At 51.0% G+C, this 7403-nt stretch overlaps 3 protein-coding genes across 3 annotated transcripts; all 3 read right to left on the bottom strand.

The window, feature by feature from the left end:
* Positions 1-588: 588 nt before the first annotated feature.
* Positions 589-1393, bottom strand: CTRU02_210214 (60S ribosomal protein uL14; the record flags this gene model as incomplete). Its single annotated transcript, XM_036729662.1, has 3 exons — positions 589-901; positions 978-1025; positions 1380-1393. The coding sequence occupies 3 exons, from the start codon at positions 1391-1393 to the stop codon at positions 589-591; spliced, it is 375 nt and encodes a 124-aa protein (XP_036578504.1).
* A 2973-nt stretch (positions 1394-4366) lies between these two features.
* Positions 4367-4774, bottom strand: CTRU02_210213 (uncharacterized protein; the record flags this gene model as incomplete). Its single annotated transcript, XM_036729661.1, has 1 exon — positions 4367-4774. The coding sequence occupies one exon, from the start codon at positions 4772-4774 to the stop codon at positions 4367-4369; it is 408 nt and encodes a 135-aa protein (XP_036578503.1).
* A 577-nt stretch (positions 4775-5351) lies between these two features.
* On the bottom strand, positions 5352-6944 carry CTRU02_210212 (FAD-linked oxidoreductase YvdP 2; the record flags this gene model as incomplete). The annotated part of the gene is made up of 3 exons (XM_036729660.1): positions 5352-6311; positions 6412-6619; positions 6694-6944. The coding sequence occupies 3 exons, from the start codon at positions 6942-6944 to the stop codon at positions 5352-5354; spliced, it is 1419 nt and encodes a 472-aa protein (XP_036578502.1).
* Positions 6945-7403: the final 459 nt, after the last annotated feature.

Raw genomic sequence — 7403 nt, 5'->3', positions numbered from 1 at the left:
TGACATGACCGTGATGACAACACAACGGGCCCGCAGATAGGAACAGCATATGTAACGTGCGCAAAGAATCGGATTTGTATATCTCTCCTGTATGCGAAATGCCTGGTATGAATTTCTTTCCCTGTACACGCCACAGCCGAAATGCAGAGCCTGCCAGTCCAGCGAGGAAACAAAAAAGAAAAACCAGGCCCATCAACCCTCTTCATTCATTGTCCTATCTTCCCGTCGTCGGGTTTGTATGCCGCGTCGAGAACACAGGCAGGGTGGTAAATTGGTGTGTTTGCCCATGGTTCGCACCGGTTGACCTAATCCGTAGCCATAACGTCGTCCTTTTCGCCCTTTTTGTTCTTGAAAAAAACTCCCTTACATAACGACACCGGAGTTGCTGGCAATACGCTGTGGGGCACGTGTTAGTGGGGCGCGTCCGCGTGGAAGAGTTTGGGCATGACTTACGGGCCAGAGCTCAGCAGCCTCCTTACCGACGGGGCCGGTGATGGCAGAGCCCTTCATCTCACCCTTGGGGTTGACGATCTGTGTGGACGTGGTCAGCGCGTTGTTCTCGTGATTCCTATGCGATGGCTGCTCTGTTCAGGTGACTGCCGTACGCCGGCAATACCCCTCCCATCCATCCAAAGCTAAAGCGGGAGTACTTACGACACCAGCGTTGTCCTCGAAGTACAGGAAGACACCGTCGAAGCGCTTCCAGGGCTTGGACTGGCGGACGATAACGGCGGGGTGGACCTTCTTGCGGAGCTCAGGCTTTCCCTTCTTGACGGTGGCCATGACCATGTCACCGACACCACCGGCAGGCAGTCTGTTGAGGCGGGCACCGATACCCTTGACGGAGATGATGTACAGGTTGCGAGCACCCGAGTTGTCCGCGCAGTTCATGACGGCACCGCTGTGCACCAAGTCAGTCTTCTTGTTCTTCTTATGCGCTCCTCAACAGAAGAGTTTGGGGTGGGAGCAGTTCGTACACGGGGAGACCGAGGGTCATCTTAAGCTTGCCACCAGGGGCACCACGGCTGTGAGATTCCAGTCAGCATCTCTGCGTTCAACGTCGTTTCTTTCCTTCCAGGTCCTTCGCGACATTCGGTCTCGACGATCGGCGGGCGGCTCGCAGGAGTTTTGTTCATATGCTGCACTCGCATTCATGTGCCATCTTCCAAGTCGTGACCCTTGAACTTTGAAAATTCTTCCCGCCTGCCATCCGAAGCCCACAGTCGAAGTTGTCCTCCTCTTTCCCTGCGTCGTGCTGTGCGTCGTGTTCGTTGCCTGCCCGCCCGGATCGCCGAGTACCTGCCCTCTTCCCCAGGAGGGAAAAGAGGGTGTCGGAAAAATCGCTGTCGGTAATTCGAGAGTGTCAAGTAGCGACTTACGAGAGTTTGGCCATTGTGTCGGTTTGGGGGTGTCGAATTCAACAACGGGTGGCTCGTGAAGGTTGGATGGGCGTCGAATTGGAGTTCGTGCTGCACGGAAATTTTCCCTCTACAGAGATGTTTTTGCCTGTGGGGGTGCGAAACCCTACGAATTTTCTGGGAAGCGAGGACCCGTCCGTGGCTATCACGTGGTGATAAGATAACAGCGCACTGGTTTTTGGACACTTCATGGCGGGCAGGTGGGGTTAGTCAGACTGAATTTTTCGGAGCGGGCCTGCCCCGGCTGCGCCAACTGGTGTCTCCAGCTCCGCTTATCGCGTTTATCCTCGGGAGTCTGCCGGCAGGTCAAGCCACACAATCTCGCTCAGCCACGGCAAGTGGTAGCTTCAATGTCCTTTGGCAGGAATCGATTGCAGTGTAATCGGATCGCATCCGCGGTTTCGTCATGAATTTCAGAGTACTTTTACGATACGATGAAAGACTCCAAGGTGTGGGTTGTATTTTAGCGTAGTCGTCACAATACATCAATATCGACCTGAAGCTGGGGCAAGTGTGGGCAAACTGCGATCACTCAAAAAACCAAGAGAAGCTATTGACCTTTCCATTGATCCAGCGAATGGAACTTCTGAAGTCTGGCAACTTATCGCTTGATGGAGATCCAAGACTTGAAATTTTCATAACTCAGGGGTCTAGAACTAGAGCTCCTGATGTTCTGTTTCCGAGAGAAAGATGCACTGCCTCTTGTCAAAGCATTTGCTAGTGAGTTTTTTCAGTGATGAAATAAAAGCTTCATCGTAATCTTCATATATTTCGTAAGGTGTTTCAGCGTCATCGCAAGACATTAAGATTGAACGGCACCAGAGCGTTTATGTCCTACTCCGTGTTCGCTCTATCCCGTCTGCACCATGTGTTTAGCTCTTGAAGACGTGAAGTTTCTCAACCTCATATCTGACAGCGAACTCTGATGAAGATGAGCAGCGAATGTACGGGACAATTTTCCATGTTTCGTTTGGGGAAAACGAGTACAATCCCTCATCCATCCAATTCGGCCTTCTTTCCTATTCAATCGTTCATTACCTATACCTTGACTTGTACAAATGCATTTTCAGACGAAGAGAAAACACCAACATCGAAATATCTCTACTGTTGAAATGAGCCTCGTATTTCATACTAGGATTCGAAACAATTATGGTGTGCAATGATACGCCGTAATTTCGGATTCTTTCCCCCAAAGTCACAAAAAAGGAAATAGGAGCAACTGGGATTTTAAAGAACACGTAGGCCAGACAGAGAACGTGTGGTGGAGTGAGACAAATTAGAGTAGCAGATCAAGACCTAAACCTGGCCCCAGATAATAAGTTTGTTGATTATCGCCAAAAATATGACGCCTTGTGTTGTGGCTTGATGTGCAGGCTGATACCAGGAAAGGAAGCTTCTAAGCAATTTTAGCCGTACAAGATTAATGAAAAGGAAGTTTACGCCAGGTACTAAGGGTCCGAAACGGCACGTAGTGGGATAGAGGCGATAGGATAACATTCAGAGGGGTTGAATCAATACAACTGCACGCGTTCAAAATGGGAAGTTAGCCGTGTGAAGGTCGGATAAGTTCCTCGTGAATGCACGTTAGAGCCATTCATCTTTGTACTTGGCCATCTTCGAAGTTTAAGGTACTATTTTATTTGCAGAGACATGGCTATCACTAGGTCTTAGTATTCCATTATTTAGGGAAAACCGGAACCGGAATGTTTCCATGTACACCAAAATGACCTTCTCTTGCACTTACCACACATCTTCGGTTCTTACGAGACCCAAAACCTTCAACAATAGCACGATACTAACAAAGTTTTTGCAAAACCATCAGTTGTTATCACTTACAGTAGTACGAACATGTTACAATCTAACCAACAATGATCTCATTCGCTGTTGAAAGGCATCAAGGAGCACAAATTTTCTTTTGCGTGTACTTGTCTTCTGATATCATACAACCAACGCTCATGTCTCTTAGGTGGGCTCTCAACAGCATACCAAACGGACTTGATCCTGACCAAAAACCCCCAGCAGTCATACGCCAATTATGACAACATTATCAAGCCGTACCAGAAATTGGTCTCAACCCAGTCGTCTCTAACTCACGAGCCGAAAGATTCACCCATACTATGCCATAACCCCTCGAAACCGCCACGGACCAAATCCTTATTCCTTCAAGCCACCAACTATCCGTCTTCACCTCCGACTTCACGCTCCTCCCTCACCTCTCCACCGCCTCAAACCCATCTTAAACCCTTTGCTAATCAAAGCAGCAATAACCATCCCGACGAACCACCCCACAAAGTTATCAGCCATACCCTCCTCGAAGTGGCCCCAGTACCAGTCCCACCACCTTATCACCGCCCATTCCGAAGCTTCTGCCCCGGCGCCGTTGACCTGGGACCCATGGCCCGCGTAAAGAGGGAAGAGGACAATGAAAGGCAGGCAGACCAGTGGTATAATGTGACGAGCTTCCATTTCATAGATTTTACGCGTGAGACGCTGGAGGCGTGTGGTATTATCCGCCCGCCCAAGCCTAGGATTACTGCTTATTTCGACGTTGGGAGGCATCGCGTAGTGATATTTACGACTAGTTTATCACGTTGGGTAAGGTGATACTCAAATGTTTCGTCAGTTGCCGTTGCAGGTGTTTCTCAGAATAACTCCATATCGCAAGGGAAAATTGAACGATTTCTCTCAATACAGAAGTTTGGGATTCACTCCCATACTAAATATCAACTTGAAACGAGGCAGTGTTAATCCCGACATATCAGCCCAGTACATCCGTCAATCCTCACGCTTATCGGTGAGTGGCTCATTGTGGCGAAGCCAGAACATCAACGCATGAAAAGCTCAGTAAAAAACCGGCTGCCTAACGGATCAGCGACATCCAATCACCGCCGTCATCGTCCCCCCCTCTACAGAAAGAGCCCTCGCTCCCCACTCTTGCTCGCCCATCCTCATCGCTCGAGCAGTACTTCCAAAATAAACGCCGCCACAACGCCCACAAACCCCCACGCGAAAACCTCATACATCCAGGCCCACAGTCTCCTCAGGACCATCCATCGTAAGGACCGGAAACATATCCTCCAAGTCATCTTCCACCCTGGTGGCGGCGGGCCCCACTCCGGTGGTGGTGCCGAGGGACACCACATATGTCTCCCGTCCTCTTGGAATAGCAGGAACGCGATGCTCCGGCAGGTGTAGTATGTAATGTATGCAATGTAGGCGAGGTATATGCCGAGCGTGATCTCGCGGATGGTGAGGAGAAATGGATGGCGAGCGAGGTAGAAAACGCGGGAGATCAATTCACTAGGGGCGTAGCGCCGACGATCGCCGTTTAGGTAGCCATTTATTATGGTTGGCATTGTGGTGTTTGTAGTGGCTTGGTATGCGTTAGAACGAAGGACTGGAGGGAAAACACTTTCAAGGGTCTCTTTTTGGAGATGGGTGACCATCTTAAGTTTTAAGACGTCGACTGCAATGATGAATTTTGCTTGTTGGTGGTGACTAAAAAAAGTACTGTTGTTGGCTGTGCCGCAATTCGCACTCTAAACCAGGGTCATACGATAATTAGCTGCCTGCAGGCAGTTGGTCGGGGTCTACTAACAGGCTCAATCTTCAAGATCCGGCCGCCAGAGTACTCAACTAATCTTGATGCCTACATCTGTGCACGTAAGCACGTACGCAAGAGCATTCGAGCCTTTATGAAAGCATATTCCATAAAGATGTCTGTATTAGGTAGGGGGTATCCGAAAGAAAACAAAGTCATCTAAGATCTACTAGGATGAGCTTTGCGTATCAAGTAAAGAGGACCGAAGTCCCTACAACCCAAACTACCGCAAATTCTTTCCCCACAATTGTAGCGGGGCACCAAAAACGCATCATTTTCTTCCCAGAGTGAGGTTAGTCCAAACTCACCCGTCCATGATGGCTGGCCTTGGTCTACGCGTTGGCGTTCGGCCGGACGCTCTGCGGGTTTGAAAATATGTCTTTCGGATCCCACGCAGCCTTGATACGCTGGAGAGTCGGCAGGTTTGACCCCCAGTAACTTTCCTGCGCGTTCGCCAGCGCTGGATCGACATAGCCGGCATAAGTACTCAGCTCGTTCGGGCTCGCCTGACGGATTGTCGACGCGATGCCTGATATAAAGTTCTTGGTCTTCTGTGTGAGTATGGGAATTCCAACGCCGTAGCCTTGACAGAACATGATCTTGTCGCGATGACGGTAGGCAGTCGCATTCAAGGGCACGTCGTTGATGGCACCGCCTGTGACGTCAAAGATGAGGAACCAGATCAGGGTGCCGCGGTCAGCAGCATCGATGTAGTTCATCAGATCCTGAATGGCTTTGTCAGACAGAATGTCGTCGCGCGTGAAGGCGAGACTTTTGGCCGTGAATGGTGATTGAATCTCGCTCAGCCAGAGTGCTGCGTCCTGGGCCTTTTGGGCAACGTCGCCAAGCCAGTCGTTAACTACAACAGAGGCCTTCCCAGCGGGTAGGCGATCCGGTATACCCGTCTGCTTAAACTCGGCTTCGGTTCCGAAAAAGGTGGCCGTAATAATGACGCCGAGTTCCTGCATGACGAACTCGCTACCGAAGCGGCGGTCCAGGTTCGGATCGGTAATGAGATCCTGCCATTTCTTGAACACCGGAGCAAGATCACGGTGGCGGGCAAAGGTGATGGCGTATGAGTACTGTACAATCTTGCCAGGCTCGGGGTGGGTCTTGACGACGAACTCGGTGATGATCCCGAAGCCGGCGCCGGCACCTTTGAGGGCAAAGAACAGGTCCGAATTCTGGGTCTCACTTGCGCGCTGGATCTTACCATCCGCAGTAACGACCTCGACTTCGAGGACATGGTCCAGACAGCTTCCCCACATCCGTGAGCTGGGTCCCAGGCCTCCCTGTTGTTTTGGGTGTCGTGCATTAGAACGGCTCAGCAGTAGAGAGAAGGTGAGACCGGCCACCACCTGACCCGGGTCCTCAAACGCAGGGAGGACTTACAATGGTGGCATGACCGCCGATGCCAACACCGGGGCATGTTCCGTGGGACATTGCGCGCTTGCCGTTGTTGTGCAGCTTTTCAGTTACGTCGTGCAGCCTATGACCTCCGCCGATAGTTGCTTGCCAAGTATTTGTGTTCATGGAGAAGTGCTGAAGATTGACAAGGTCGATGACTAGGGCGCCATCAGTGCCACCCAGGCCAAAGTTGCTGCGGAAGAAATGATCAGCCTCAAGAACACGAATAGAGAGCAATGAACGAGAAATGAGATTTCGTCAACTCACGCGTAAGAATGCCCGCCTGATTTTGGCTGGACCTTTACATTGTTGGCTGCGGCACATTTAACGAAACCGGCGACGTCTTCCTTGGTTGAGGGCCTGGTGACGGCGACGGGCTTGACTGGGATATCAAGGTTGTACGGCTTCACCCAGCTGACCTGGAAGAGAGGGTCGCTTGGATAGCCAACGCACAATGGCCGTCCGTTACAGACAGTGTTGAGGCAGGTCGCCAATGGGCTGCTGGGCTGCTGTCCCATCCTGTCGCCGAAAATGTATAGAAATGCCACTGGCGGTGAAAGTAGTGATGAGCCGTGGTGGACCGGGGACAGAGATGGATGGCGAAGGCAGATCGACAGATGAAGGAAAACCACTGGGTTTATACGTTTTCTGTGGCGTGGTTCGTCGAAAGTTGTTGGTGTCGGGAACTCCCATGCCCTCCAACAAACGGATCGACGTCCAGAAAGGCCTTTTCAGGCTCAGCTCGACTTGTATGATGGGTCAAGAACGTGACCATAGAGTTTCAATACTCTGGGAAATAGTGGCGGGGCCACGAGTCACAACGCCTTTCTTAATTTGGGCGATCATCCCATCGTTAGTGAGCACTCCTGCCATCTCATCAATCCAGTACTCCAGGTTTCAAGTCGGCCCTGCCGACCAAGGGAATTGTACTCGTAGACATGGCTGGTGGGTGGCAGGCTGGCATATAGGTAAGGACC

Source organism: Colletotrichum truncatum, assembly GCF_014235925.2.
Source record: "Colletotrichum truncatum strain CMES1059 chromosome Unknown Contig_0006, whole genome shotgun sequence".
In the NCBI taxonomy this organism is placed as follows: Eukaryota; Fungi; Ascomycota; class Sordariomycetes; order Glomerellales; family Glomerellaceae; genus Colletotrichum; species Colletotrichum truncatum.
Note: the sequence above shows the minus strand (reverse complement) of the source record. Positions and strands in the feature narration are given on the sequence as shown.